The sequence below is a fragment of the Lygodium microphyllum genome, chromosome 21, assembly GCF_053477565.2.
Source record: "Lygodium microphyllum isolate KBCC chromosome 21, Lygodium_microphyllum_v1.1.10, whole genome shotgun sequence".
Classification (NCBI taxonomy): Eukaryota; Viridiplantae; Streptophyta; class Polypodiopsida; order Schizaeales; family Lygodiaceae; genus Lygodium; species Lygodium microphyllum.
In genome coordinates, this window is record NC_141155.1 from 121,627,746 (window position 1) to 121,642,578 (window position 14,833).

Here is a 14,833-nt window from a genome sequence, read left to right on the forward strand (position 1 = left end):
GGGTCATTTTAAGACCTTATAGCATATAAAGTAAGGGTTTTTTCTTAATATCCTTTGAATGCGTATTATATAGATGATTTCTTAGAGGTATACTCCGCGAGAACATTTAAGTGTCATTTTATTGGCCCCTCATCCCTCATTGTCACTTGTTTATGAACCCTTCATGTCAAGAATCGCATGGTGGGGGGACTTGCTTGAGTTGCTGCGCCAAACACACACTATATACACAAGAGAAAGCTCACTCAAGAACACAAGAAGAGAGATGGAGACCGAAACATTTTCTTATTGATTTATTCTTTTTATTCCACACACTATACAATGTACACAAAGTATAGATAAGATACAACATAAAGGAAAGTGGCCTACTAAGTCAAACAATGCATAATAGTCTACACTAATCAACGAGCGCTATATCTTTGCCAGTTGTAGGTAGGTGTAACAAACTAAATATAATAAGTGATAAGTTAGTGGCCATGTGAGTATCATAGTAACTACCAATGTGCTAAGTGTAGACGTGCGGACCCATCTAGCCAGGTGGTTCATCATCAATGTCCGCACATGTTGAGCTTGCCATCTCAACACTCCCCCTCAAGCTCAACTCTATCTCTGCAACTCTAAGTAAGCTTCGAAACTTTCGAAGCTTCTCTGCACCCAATGCCTTTGTGAAAATGTCAGCTATCTAATCATGTGTGGTGACATATACCAAGTCAATCTCTCCTGCAAGTACCTTCTCTCTCACAAAGTGGTAGTGCACCTCAATGTGTTTTGTCTTAGCATGGAACACTGGATTCCTAGCTAACTGTATGATGCTCATGTTGTCACAATGAATGACAATTGGACCATCTCCTTTCACATCCAAATCACCTAATAACTTTTGTAGCTATACCATCTCACATGCTGCCATAGCAACACCTCTATACTCAGTCTCTATACTCGATAAAGCAACTGTAGGTTGCTTTCCATGTAACTATTACACTATTAAGGGAAAACATGAATCCACTAGTAGATCTTCTATCTGACATGCTACCAATCCAATCTGCATCTGTGTATCCAAAGACCTGCATATCCTTACATGCCTTATAAAAAAGTCCATAATGTAAAGTGGACTTCACATATCTTACCTAACTGCATCCAAATGAGACTTTCTAGGCATTTGCATAAACTGATTGACAAAGCCAACAGCATAGCTCAAGTCTGGCCTTGTGATAGTCATGTAAATCAAACTCCCTACTATCCTCCTGAACATTTTGTGTAGGCCCCCAAACATCTATATGCACTACATCAAGTATATTTCTATTCACTTCTCTATCATGCGAGAAGTGGTTGTCTTCCTTGCTTACCAAACTGGCATGCTTCACAAACTTTATGAAATTTTGCAACTCTAATGGAAGGCAACCCTATAACCAATCTTTTGTACTGCATTAATTTTAGCATTTGCACATTTGCATGTCCAATACGTTTATGCCATATTTCAATGTCTGTAACCACTCCTTTTCCTTTAGCATACATAGCAACATCCATTGCAAGAATTCCAACATCTAAAGTGAACATGTGGCCAACTCTACTTCCTTTTGTGACCAACCTACACTTATCATTAAAGTCTTCTACAAAACAACCTTTTGCATTGAATCAGTCCTGCAACCCTTGCTCTACCATTTGGCCAATAGATACTAGATTCTTTGTGATTGAAGGCACAAGTAATACATCTATCAGACTCTTTGTCTGGCCATCATGGAAGGACAAGGGAACCTTTCCAATTTGTGAAATTGGGTGGCATGAATCATCACCCGTTTGCACATAACCTGGATTTTGTAAGTCCTGCATCTTTCCAAACCATTCAACATGATTGGTCATATGATTAGATGCACTTGAATCGACATACCATACATCATCATGTGTTCCCTTTTCTGTAACTGCATTCATCATATGCTGCATAACAAACAAATGCTCATTTTTGTCTTCATTTTATCGTGAAGACAATGCATAGTTTCCTTGTTGCAATTTACTACTATGAATATCATCATACTTAGCATAACAATGGGCTGCAATATGACCTTTGCCACAATAATAGCAAACAATAGCAGAATTTCTAGAACCTCTATTCTGCCATCCACCTCTTCGTCTAGAGCTCCCCCTGCCTCTAAAGTTTCCTCTGCCTCCTGAAACCTGCATTTCACCAAATTGTTGATTGAACCTATTTTGCTGGTTATTGCCAGCACATCCCATACCACGACCTCTCGAAGAGGATCTACCATGTCCCCTTCCTAAACTTGAGTAAAATGCTTGGACCTGTTTACTAATTCTTTCAGACGAGTCACCCTACATATTGATCTCTTCGATAATCATGAGAGAGACTAGCTCATCAAAATCTGGAAATGGCTTCCGTACGTATACTGAAGTAACAAATGATTTCCATGCCTTCTCATTATTAGGCCACTCAAAGTGGATGAAACCAAATCATCATATTCAAGCATTGCATCAATCACTGCTAAAGCATCTACAATGCTCCTCACCTTCAAAACATACTCATTGATAGACATTTTCCCTTTCTTCAAGGTATTCAACTCTTGCTTGAGTTGAATCTTTTGTACCTTTGTATTTATTGAAAACATTTTCTCAAAAATTATCCAAGATGCATGTGAAGTTTCTGCATTCCTGATATGTGCCAGCATAGTATTATCAATGACTGCAAATAGCTAGTACATCACCTTTTTGTCTTTTGCATTCCATTCTTTCCATGCCTTTAATTCATCTGCAGTCGTGGCCCCAACTCTGGCTCCTTTTCTTCACCTGAAACAAACTCATAAAGGCCCTTTCCAATGAGAAAGTTCGTCACATGGAACTTCCATGAAGGGTAGTTGTTCTTGTCGAGCTTCTCAATAATGGGATTTCCACTATTCTTTGCCATTATCACAAAAAGGGATACAACACCGTAAGCTAGTCTTCTGTAGCCTTTCACAACAAGTGCATAGCAATACACCGAGCAACCTTTTTCATTGATTGCTCAATAATACCTGTAATTTGCGACCTATTTGCAAATAAACCTTATGTTTTCTTCTTGACAAACACCTCAAAAATTACAGATTCGAAATCTATAACCTATACACCCATGTTCAGTCAATACAGCCGAAATCATAGTGTACCCTAAAATTGTTGTCTGCAACCTTGAGGCTCTAAAATGGGGCCTGAAACGGCCTCAAATGCCCAAAAAAACTGTGATTAGCCCTTCAAGACTAACCTGCAGAATTTGCAATGCTCTGGTCACACACCAAATCTCACAGCAATCTGAGATTTTCACTCTACCACCCTACTTCCAATGCCTCCACAGGCACTATCCAAGAAAAAGAGTGGAAGAATGGGAGAGCTTATTACCCATTGCTTGCTTGCTCAAACCTTGCTTATTTTCCTTCACTTGAGCCTTCAAAATCAATGCCTCTCAGTGGCATGGCTCTGATATCATGTCAATAATCACATGGTGGGGAAACTTTCTTGAGTTACTGTGCCAAACACACACTATATACACAAGAGAAAGCTCACTCAAGAACACAAGAAGAGAGATGGAGGCCAAAACATTTTCTTGTTGATTTCTTATTTTTCTTCCACACACAATACAATGTATACAAAGTATAGATAAGATAAAACATAAAAGAAAGTGGCCTACTAAGTCAAACAATGCATAACAGTCTACACTAATCGACTAGCGCTATATCTTTGCTAGTTGTAGGTAGGTGTAATAAACTAAATATAATAAGTGATAAGTCAATGACCATGTGAGTATCATAATAACCACCAACATGCTAAGTATAGACGTGCAGACCCATCTAGCCATGCAGTCCATCATCAATGTCTGCATGTGTTGAGCTTGCCATCTCAACACTTCATTTATAACTAGATCTACTTGATAAAAATATCAACACATCCCAAGACTTTTTATGTGAGTACCATATGATGATATAATTCGTGTAGCTCTTTTGTGAATGCAAATCACTTGAAAAAAGAGATATAATTGGGGGGGGGGGGGGGGGGGGGGGGGAGGGGGATGTGGATATAAGCTTTTACTTTAATTTGGACATGTGCCATTTCTTGGAGCAACAGGTTGATTTGTGGTGAGGGTAAAGGCTATTTGGTCATTTTTGGCCACTTTTGCTAGATGTTCTAGCTACAATTAGGAAGGTTTTGCGACCCCCCAAAGAATAAGATTTGACTTTGCATGGTTTGGGATATAATCAAAAGGTGTCCCAACTAGTTATAAATCAATTATATGGTTTAGATTGACATGTGATACATTTTCTAGCTTTTTCTTTTCCTTGTGGAAAGTTGAGGCACTTTATGGTAGCAAGTGCTTCCAATAAGGACATGTATCATTTGAATGATGATCTTGAGATGCATGATGATGGACCTCATATAGACTTACACACAAATGTTTTTCCATGCAAAGCATAGCAAGGAAAAGAGAAAACAATTGGTTTATCCCTTATCACTACATATAGCACAAATGGCCACACTCAAAGATGGGATAACCTTCTGGTAGTTAAGAAAGTCACAATGAAGTGGCTCACATGTATGTGAGGAGGAAGTGAAAAACTACTTCGGGAGCCCATGATAAAAGAGAAGGGGTCATGGGGAATTACATCAAGTTATATTTTTTTATTTCTAATGGTGGGTAGATGAAGTGATCCACCTACGCAGCTTGCGTTTAACAAGCAAGGGGAAGTGATTACACTTAGGATAGAAGTTGCATGCATCAATATACTAAGAATATTGATTATCCATCTAGTTCAAAGAGTGATGATCATAGAACAAGTGAATTTGCACCAATTGTTGTTTTCTTGGATGAGGAGATATTGGGTGCATTGAAACAAAGCAAAAGGGGAGGTAGACTAAGTAATAGTCTTGCACCTAATGTGTATTCCTATTCCTTATGAAAATTGACACTTGCAATCTACAAGGTGTTTGCTCTCATAGAGCAACTAGCATGATATATGTGGAGAGTGTTGCATGAAAATGCTTGGGATGTATTATGTGCAGTTGAACATATAAGTCATAAAGAGGCAAGAATGTAGTCATTGTCATGGCTTCAAATTATTTTATCTTTGGGCCCATCAATGAACTATTTGGGTGTGATTGTGCATGAGAAATTGCAACCAATATTGGTTATAATTAAATGGGATGTATGTGGCGAATCAAGTGTGATTGAGATTCCTTATGAAGGTGAGGTTAGGTGGCTAGCTAGGGAATGGTGTAACACATTGCCATGACTTATGGAAAAAATTACAATCATGTCATAGACTTAGTGGCCTAGACTGTTGATGGATGACTTCAATATATATGCAGGTCCCTCTTAGTTCACATCTAAAGATGATCCTATGGACATATCCAAATGCAATGACTAGAATGCTTTTGCATCAACAATCCTTAATAAATAGGATCTATGGCTTCGTCTATGTCCCTTAGAGCATGGTTATACATTGCACTTCCCTATCTATGGAGACTTAGAGTATGCTAGTTTGCATGTATGTTATAGACAATGATTATTTCTTACCACACGTGCCAGAGAATGTGGTTGGTTGGCAACATGTCCATTTCTATCATGTTTCTCTAGATTTTACAATGCTTAAACAACTTGTGCATGCCTTTCAATGTCATTTGGGCAAGCTACCATTGCATTTTAACTCTATATGATGTCTTTGGTGGCTATGTTTGGAAACTATTGGATTAGTTTTTGCCTGTCCTCCTTGGTGTTGGGGCTACCTCAAGCTACTTCTATGTGATGTCTAAAGTATGGCCATGCAAGATGGAAACCATCAGACTAGACTTCAAATGTAGAGATTGGAGACAATGGAGTAGTTATTTCCATTTTTGCATTTATTTTTATTTGAATCTCTAAATGATCATTTCTACATCTCTACACTTGGCAACTATTGTTACACAATTTCACTGGCACTGCTATCAATAGGGTATTCTTGTAGCTTGACTAAGTATTTGCATGACAATAATTATCGATACACAAGTTTTGTCTTAGCCTACATGCTTCTTTTTCCCTAGGAAATGTTGTGGATTGCAAAACTCTTTAAGATCAAATGGTCACGGGTCCACAAATCATTGTGGGTGTCCATTGAGTCCTTTGTTTGTTGTTCTTGCAACTCATTCCATTGTGACAATGTTATCCCATCAGACAAAAAATGATGAGGTGGTCAACTTGTCTTTCCCTTCAAAACACAATTAGTAGGTCAAGCCTTGGAAGATGATATCATGGTACCTTTATGTTCTTGAGGGTTGACAAGGATAATACTTGTAGATTCATGGACATATGGACTTATTTGCTTTAGCTTCAAGACTGCACATTAAAACCCACAAATTAGCTCTCATGAGCTACACAAAATAAAACTTTCTAGTTGTGGCTTAGGAGGGGAAAGTTGTTCCATAAGGTAGCATTATAAGATACTTAGGAAACCATGTTCACAGATAAGGCATGCATAAGGAACAACTTGATTGCATTTCAACTTACATTGTGGACAAATTTGTTTATTGGAAGTCACAAGCTTGGGCTTTCCATACGCACCTCAAGGTTGCTCAAATGATCACACTACCCATGATTTCATATTAGTTTTCATTACTACCCTAATAAGAATTTTCTTTGTGAGATATTATGGGATCCATCTACTTCATGTTGTGAAAATAAGACTCTATACATTTTGGCATTACTCAAATTTCCTAGGATTATATATGTATACCTAAAGGCATGGAGGAACTTTTGATCTGGAGATGCACATGATAGCCCTATGAGATGTCCCCACTCGCTCTTCTGATTACCCTTCGTATTATAGGCTAAAGTCACTGCAAGTTTAAATCGTAAGTAAGCAAAGAATTCATAGTTCATCTACATGCATTTCTCCTCTCTTAGCTGTCATTTTTCCTACACAACCATAATGGCAAAAGACATGTTCCAAAAGAAAAGTACCTACAGTTTGTGCTATCTTCACACTAAGAGCTCAACCTTCCACCTAATTTGTCAAATCATCATGTGCAAGCATGAGATATCTCTTCTTCCACATACCTATAGTCATAGTCAACAAATCTACCACCCATTTATAATGAATAGATGAGGGGATAGGTTGGGTGCAACCCATCTCTATGTTTGATTGCTTGAATACATTTGACATGTAGTACATTATTCAACAAAGTGTGCAATCTCTTGATACATCCCTTGCCACCAATATCTTGCCTTTATCTTCTCAAAGTTGCTTGTAGTTTGAATGACCATACTCACATTAGACCTCATGGTGCCATGTAATTTATAGTTATCAATTGATACGTTATTGACATCATCATTATTGTTTGACTCATCTTGTTTGTTCTTGGCAAGTGGTTCTTAAGAAGTCCTACTGGCATCCATCATATAATCAATTGTTAGCCAATTCTATATTAGTGAAATTTTGGCTACTTATGTTCCTTGGGATGCAAAACAAGAAGTTCTCTAGCTAAACTTAGCTAGTTCCACCCCTAGCTAAACAAGATGGTCAAACGTAGCTAGGCATGTATCGTTGATGTGCTAGATTCAACAAGCAATACCTTGCCATTGTTCCATTCCATGTGAAGGATAATTTGTGTGTTTAGAGGGCACCATGATTTATGGGACATGATTTTGGACTCTTTACTTGTCTAGTGACCCTTTCCTAACCTAGGGTTTGAAATGTCTATGGAAGATTTGAAAAACTAATAATAAGCTAGGGATACTAGAATAGAGATTTTCTAATAAAAAGTATGGTGAGTACTTAATCCAAAATGTTGTGTAAATTCACATTTTTCATTGGTGATCTACATGCACATCCATGTTCATGTAGATTGGTTGGCCAAATGGCCCTTTATAGATATCTTTGTTCATCAATTCAAACTCCTTTATTAATGGAGAGAGAGAGAGAGAGAGAGAGAGAGAGAGAGAGAGAGAGAGAGAGAGAGAGAGAGAGAGAGAGAGAGAGGATGGGGGAACACTAAATGATGCTAGTTATGTTTAAATACTAGAGGTGTTTTAAAAAAACTTATATTGTATGACACATTTTGTGTAAGGAATTGGATTAATCATTTTTATGCTAGGAAATGTGTATCTCAATCACCTTGCATGCAAATATTTAAAACATTTTCATATTTTCATTATCTGGCTTTTCTAGATGGCGAAGTGAAGATATTGATCAACGACATGTCGATAATGCACGCTACCTTTGGACACGGTACATCATCAGCTTATGCCATAAGATAGTAAATCCATATGTTGTTCTTAAATAGGAATGCATGGTTTTGTGTGGCAATTGATTGTCCCATACATCCCACTCCAAAATGGTACTACAAAGTGCATGAACCAAGCTACTAAGGAAAGAGTCCGTAATATACTTAGTCAGCCAAGCTTAGTGAAGCATTTTTGGTGAGTCGAGTTGTGGAGAAGATATTTAGATGTTTGTGGTCCCATGCTCTATCTGTCATTAGGTGGTACGAAGTACTTTATTACATTCATATATGAATATTTGCATAAGGTTTGGGCCTATCCTATTAAGCAAAAAGTAAATACCTATGCTTCAATGCTTTCTTACTATGGTTGAGAACCCATCTCTAGGAATAGGCTAAAATGCCTACAATCTAGCAATGGGAATGAATACGTCTCTAAGGAATTTGAGTAGCTTTGTAATGATATAGATATTAAATATTAGTTGATAGCCCCATATATTCCACCCCAAAATGGTGTTGCAAAGTGCATGAATTGAACTACTAAGGGAAGATCAGTATGTAGTATGCTTAGTCAAGCAAACTTATTTGAGCATTTTTGGTGAGTCAAGTTGCAAAGGAAGTATTCAAATGTTTGTGGTCCCATGCTTTGTCACTCATTAGGTGGTGCAAAGTACTTTGTTGCATTCATATATAATTATACACATAAGGTTTGGACCTATTCTATTAAGTATATTAAGCAGAAATTGGATGTTTTGCCTATATTTCAATGCTTTCTTGCTATGATTAGAGAACTAGTCTGGACATAGGTTGAAATGTCTACAATATGATAATGGTGATGAATATGTCTCTAAGGCATTTGAGCATCTTTGTAATGAGATGGATATTAAGCATCGGTTAACTTCCCCATACATCCCACCCCAAAATGGTATTGTAGAGTGCATGAATCGAACTACTAAGGAAGGAGTCCAATCAAGTAGGCTTACTAGAGCATTTTTTTGTGAGTCGAGTTGCAAAGGAGATCCACACATACATCCAAATCTCTATAGTAGTTGATATATATTAATGCCAAGAAGTAATACAAAGCATTTGAATCCATCAAAACCATTCTTTATCCATTATGGGACTGCAAAAACCACTTCTGTCTTGTACGACAATTTTATTATAGTAAGAACAAAACGCTCCTTATTGCCCATAAATCCATTCTAAACTTGAATTTTGATGGTACTCAAACCTTCTCTAGTGTCACAAAGTCCAATTCCATCATCAACAAGTGCATTCAGAAATCTATTTGAAGGTTATGAATTTCATGGACAGCATGCTGCCCCATTTTGCTATGTTTTGGATAGCAAAGACACTTTAGACATCACTCCTAAAACCCTTCTTCAAGTCCTTTTACCATAAGCTTTGATGGCTTCTCCTTCTACTCAATCTTGGGAGCTTCTTGTTTAGCATTAGAAGCATACATCTCTCCTTCCCAACCTCTTCACATTTTTTCCACAAGCAAGGTGCAAAAATTGTGCTAGTTTTTTTCCTTTTTGGTTGTCCATGATTGGCTCTCGATTGGCTTCACTCAATAGTCTCACTTTTCTCTTTCTTATCCTTTGTATGTTCACTGTATTTGGATGCTTTGCCCTTGTCCCATGAAAAGTGGATATTATCTTGGATCCTAACTCATTCTTTACACCTTTGGTCCAATCATTTGCAACCTTTGCAAAGTACATGGTCACTAACTTGACAAGTATATCATATACAAACTCCGTGTTACACTTGATAAGTCTTTGATGTATCTCAAATTATCACTCATACTCCCATATAATCTTTAAGATATAATCAACTTTCATTTTTCCTGCCAAACATTGGTCACAACACACAAATGAAATCATAGCATTTCTATGCAATCTATAAGTTTTACTAATTGGGAACATTGTGTCATGACATCCACCTCCTCCAAACTTTCACATCCTTTGAATGAGCCATAGCTATCCATCATCATCCCCAACCTCAATTGTTTGTTCAAAGTCATGATCTTCTACTTTAAGTTCTTCTTCTTCTTCTGCAATACCTTCTTCATCTACCCTATCATCTTGCCTTTCATCCTTCACAGCTTATGCTTCTAAATTTCTCTCCTTGACTATCTCGGTCCTTTTCTATGACTTGCGTATTCCATAAGTCATCCCTAACCATCTTTATTAAAGTATATGCCGTGTACAATACTTTACATGCATCAGATTCAATCTCTCTCTTTGCCCAAAAACTATCCCACAAGACCACCCTACCAAAAATTGTACATGTATTTTGATCCATAAGTCGAATCTCTACGGTTTCTCATGTAAAGTTATAGGCTTGCTTTTAATCTACAATCTTATGAATAAGTCACAACCAAATTCTAAAGATTTTAGCATCTAAAAGTTTATGCACAACCTGTAACTATCTTTTATTGCACTAGTCTTGGCTAGACATCAAATTTCTCATCCCTGTAACTTTTGCATACGAACCTAAATGATAATCAAACTTGGTAGGCCTCTTCATTAGGTATAAAAGTCCATCTTGGAAGTGTTAGCTACCATAAATCCTTGTTGAGATAGAGAAATTTTCAAGATTTTCAATTCTACCTCAACCTGTCTACTATAGTTGTATTAAGCATCCACAGGCTCAGAGCCCTCATCATTCATCTCCATGTCATCCTCTTCTTCCTCTTCCACTATACCACGAATAGATTCTATCTCCAGCTCCTATATCTTGTATGCATCAAACTCCTCTCTCTTGAAGAGCTTGATCTACTTACCTGCTGTAGAATTTGCAATGCAATCTCGTCCAACTCATTGAGTGAATAAGAAGCATTGTCATGTACATGTCGTACTACATATGGACCAAATCATTGCTTTGACATCGTGCAAATAGCATTGTGATGGTTCTCTAAGTTGCTATTATAAATCAACACCCAATTATCCTCCCTGTATTACCCTCTATCTTAGTCGATACCTCTTATCAAACCTCTTCTTATTTTGAAGCCTTACTACCTGCAACCTAGAAACTACTATCTTAATGTCTTTTGGCCTTCTCTCCAATTGTCTAAAGCATAGAGTCAACGTTTCCTCTCTACTCAACCCTTCTTGCTAAGAAAGTACACTCCATTTAGCAACCATATCAATCAGCATAATGGATTTCTGATCATACATGAATTTGATAGGTATAAAACCTATCATTGCACTATGTGTCATCTTGCTAGCCCATAATGCAAATGGTAGCACCCTTTGCCACTCTTTTATCCTACATCTACATGCTTTTGCTAGTGCCTTAATGATATGCAGGTGTCCCCTTTTGCTCTTTCCATTACTTTTAGGATTGTATGTTGTAGTCAAAGCCAACTTAATTTCCTACCGTAAGAAGAACTTGTGAGCCTCGTCTACATCTAATTCCCCTCTAACAACTATAATCTTGCCAATACATCCATATGAGCAAAACACCTCTTCCAAGAGAAATCTACAAATAGCCTGTGTAGTCTTTATACTAAGAGCTCTTCCCTCCACTTGATTTGTTAAATCCTTTTGTGCAAGTATAAGATACTGCATCTACCAAAGACCTATATGCATTGTCTCTAAATCAACCACCAATTTATAGTGCATAGAAAATGGATAAGTCAATTCCAACCCATCTTTGTGTCTCACAACAAAGTACATTTAGCAAGTACTACATGATTCCACAAAGTATGCTATATCATTGTATATATTCTGCCACTAATATTTTATGTCTTCTTGAAAAAGACCTAAACACCTCTATGGCTAGCCCGTAGACTTTAATCACTACAAAATCCACAGCTAAGTAGCTCTATCCCCAATGACTCGTAACAATGAAGTCCCATTCTTTTTCTTTGCATGATTCTAACGATAATCATCTTTCATGAAAAATCCATATGCCTTTCTCTTTATTCTTTTGTACTCTACATCTGACCACTCCTCTTTGTTGGACAATGTGGTGAGATGTTGTCCTATTTTCAACCAATCATCTGCATATAAGTCCTCCAAAAAATTCTCCATGTTTGAAATATAACATCTATAATGCTTACCTTCTACTATCCATGCATTTTGACTTGCTAAAAATACTTTATTTGCTACTAAATTCACTATTACGATAGCACCCTTCCTTAGTCTACTTGTTGTACTTGCTACATATAATGCTGTCCCAACACTTAGATAGTTGTACCTTCATTTATGACACATGTACTTGCATTTACAATAGCTATCCAACTAGCCCCTATAGCAAAATAAGCATTTTTAGTAGTCAAATCATCATCCACTTTATCTTCTATCATGTCCTCTTCCTTGTCAAACTGTGCCCTTGATAGCATGTCAACAAATGGGTTATCCCTTCTTGCCATATGCTACAATTCAAGATTTAATGACTTAATATATGCTATCTACCACAACATAGCAATGTCCACTATGGCACAACTTGAAATCATCCCCAATACTAGCATCCAATTTGTCTCAATAATCACATGAGCACCCACAAAATATTCATTGTCACATTTAAAGGCTAACACTTGCACGAATTTTTTTCCATCTTTTTAAAAGACCAAATTTTTAGCCTCTACATCACAATAAGCCACACAGTCACACTTTTCATGCTGAAGACTATCACAACATATACATTTGCATTTCAATCCTTCTCTAACAGGTCTTTGAGCTATCGCCCATCCCCTTTTCTCCACTTTTTTATCAAATTTTTTAACCTTCAGACTAGGTCCATGCAATCCCTTCACTAACTCATCCATTATATCCTCTTTTACAAATGGACCGGCAAGGATAATTAGTGGATCAACCACAGAAAAAATTGGCTTTGCTGCAATTTTCAATGCTTTCATAGAGACAACAAGCATAGTCCATGAACCTTACGGCAATTTCATTCTTTCCCTCTTTACAATTATTTCTACAACTTCTGCTACATGTACCCAATTAGTTTACAAGCCTACCTCTAATGTCTCATCTTCAAAACGGTCAATCAATTTCTCTTGCAAGACTAGATTTGTAGCTTTCAAGAACAATTCAATTTTTTGACTCTCTAACAACAACTAGTTGTCAACATCCAGTTGTACATATCGGCTTTCAAATTTACGCAATAAAGCTAAAGATGTAATCCCTTTATTGGGTCTATCATGTTATCAAACTAATGTCTTCAAGGAAAAACTCTTCTCTCAATCTTTGGATCCTTTCTATACAAATCTGCAAGCCACTCTTTCAGTGCCTACACAACAATACAAGCAAAATACCGAATCCATGAATACTAGAAAACCTCATAAAAATCAATTTCCAATGCATATACTTATACATAAGCTAATATATTATATGCCCATCATACTACTACTGCTGTGCCAGAGACAACAAATATGGTCCAACAGTACATCTTAGTACAACCATATAAGATGCCCAAATCCTAGGCATACAAACACACTTGGGACAATTGCCCAACACACAATCCGAGGCTATAGCTCAAAAATCCTCTGGCATGCATCAAGATCTCTATTGTACATGGATTGAAATCACACATGTGCATCATAAATTCATATGTACATCCAAATCTCTATATGATGATGCGTATTAATATCAGGAAGTGATACCAAGCATTAGAATCCATCAAAACCATCGTTTATCCATTATGCGTCTTCAAAAACCACGTCAATCCTATATGACAATTTTATTGCAACAAGAAGAAAACACTCCTTACTGCCCATAAATCCATTCTAAACTTGAATTTTGATGGTACTCGAATCTTCTCTAATGTCACAAAGTTTGATTCCATCAATAAGTGCATTCAAAATTCTGTTTGAAGCTCATGAATTTCATGGACAACATGCTACCTTGTTTTGCCCTATTTTGGATAGCAAATACACTTTAGAGATCACTCGTAAAACCCTTCTTCAAGTTCTTTTATCATAAGCTTTGATGGCTTCTCCTTCTACCCTGTCTTGGGAGCTTCCTGTCAAACATAAGAAGTGTATATCCATCCATCCTAACCTCTCCACATTTTTTCCACAAGCAGGCTATAAAAATTGCACCAATTTTTCTCTTTCTAGCTATCCATGATTGGCTTCACACAAAAGTCTCTTTCTTACCCTTTACATGTTCATTATATTTGGATACTTTGACCTTGTCCCATGAGCAGTGGACATTATCTTGGGCACTCACTTATTCTTGACACTTTTGGCCCTAACCATTTAAAAACTTTGCAAAGGACATGGTATGTGATTTGATAGGTATATCATATGTAAACATCATCTTACACTTGATAAGTCTTTGATGCATCCTAAATCATATACAACAAACAGATGAAATCACAATATCTCTATATAGTCTATAAGTTTTACTAAATGGACACATTTTGTAATCACAACCTTCCCCTTTATCGTTATGAGCCTTGTATGGACAATGTCATGGTGGCAGACTCTATTGAGCCAATTATCTATGAGGATGCTATGCACAGAGGTGATTCTCATTCTTAAGAGAGAGCCATGTAGTCTAAGTTTAATTTACTATAGAAGAATCATATATGGGACTTGGTTTCCTTGCATGATGGACAACGTGCATTTCCATGTAAGTGGATATACAAGTTGAAG

At 37.0% G+C, this 14,833-nt stretch overlaps 1 protein-coding gene across 5 annotated transcripts in view; it reads left to right on the top strand.

The window, feature by feature from the left end:
• LOC148018495 (uncharacterized) overlaps positions 1–14,833 on the top strand; it is a 58,726-nt gene that overhangs the window by 4,193 nt on the left and 39,700 nt on the right. For all 5 annotated transcript variants that reach the window (XM_087662303.1, XM_087662300.1, XM_087662299.1 and 2 more), the window contains exon 2: positions 8,169–8,228. In XM_087662303.1, coding sequence (XP_087518429.1) covers positions 8,169–8,228 — 60 coding nt within the window. The remainder of the gene's footprint in view (positions 1–8,168; positions 8,229–14,833) is intronic.